Source organism: Mandrillus leucophaeus, unplaced genomic scaffold (genome assembly GCF_000951045.1).
Source record: "Mandrillus leucophaeus isolate KB7577 unplaced genomic scaffold, Mleu.le_1.0 Scaffold1912, whole genome shotgun sequence".
NCBI lineage: Eukaryota > Metazoa > Chordata > Mammalia > Primates > Cercopithecidae > Mandrillus > Mandrillus leucophaeus.
In genome coordinates, this window is record NW_012101935.1 from 25,316 (window position 1) to 26,266 (window position 951).

The following is a 951-nucleotide window of genomic DNA, read 5'->3' on the forward strand; positions in this document are numbered from 1 at the left end:
GCTCCAGCCCCTCCTGAAGCGACTCCTTCATCTTCCAAGTCTCCAGGGTGGCCCCTATGCACCCGGCCTCTCCCCGATCCGTCAGTCCCCGGCCACCCAGACTGCTTGTCAGTCCCTTTGGTTTGGCCTTTTCCAGAATGGCCCAGGAATGGGAATCCTACGTGGTAGCTTATTGGGTCTGGCTTCTTTCCCTCAGCAAAATGCATCTAGGATCCACCCACGTTCATGCGGGCATCACTGGCTCATTCCCTTTTCTCACTGGGTCTTCCGTTTGAAGGGAGGACCAGCCTTGCTCTCCCTCTTCCCATGTTGAAGACTGTCCCCGAAGGCTCCTTGTGTGAGTGACGATGAATCAAGCAGTGGATGTGGCATGCAGGTTTCATGTGGACATCAGTTTTCAAATCAGTGGGCTCAATATTTCTGATACTTTGGGGACACGTGATTCAAGTCCATTAAGCTTTGTGAGTCACTGCCCAACTGGCTGCCAAAGTGGCTGTGCCATGCCATGTTTCCAGCAGAGCAGGATAACAGTTTCCAGGACCCCTAATTGCCCCAGCATTTGGTGCTGTCAGTGTTACCTGGAGAGGCTCATGGGCCCTCCATCCTGCCACCCTCCCGTGAGTCCTACCATGGGTCCCCGTGGGTCAGGGAGAGCACCTTTCACCATTGTGCATGATTTTGTTTGCTGCCTTCTGTCTCCTCAGGATCCTCCTGGGTTCTGGTCTCACATGTTCCAGTCTGGCCCAGGGCTTGGAACCAGGTGCTCGGTTCATGGTGCCGGCTGTTCCCTGGGTCAGGGGAGGTCTTGGCAGCTCTGTCATCCCTCCTAGGTGACCCTGGCCTCTTCTCCGGGGGAGCCCCCATCCCTTTCATTCACTCCATCTCTGCTGAGACCCTGTGGCTCCCATAGGCTTACTTGGTTCCGTATCGATCCCTGAAGAAGATGTGAGT

At 55.4% G+C, this 951-nt stretch overlaps 1 protein-coding gene across 1 annotated transcript in view; it reads right to left on the bottom strand.

The window, feature by feature from the left end:
- The window catches only part of LOC105538412 (TBC1 domain family member 3B-like), a 13,660-nt gene extending 12,887 nt beyond the window's left edge, over positions 1-773 (bottom strand). The window contains exon 1 of the mRNA XM_011978262.1: positions 729-773. Within this exon, the coding sequence (XP_011833652.1) occupies positions 729-773 (45 nt within the window). The remainder of the gene's footprint in view (positions 1-728) is intronic.
- Between the last annotated feature and the right edge of the window lie 178 nt (positions 774-951).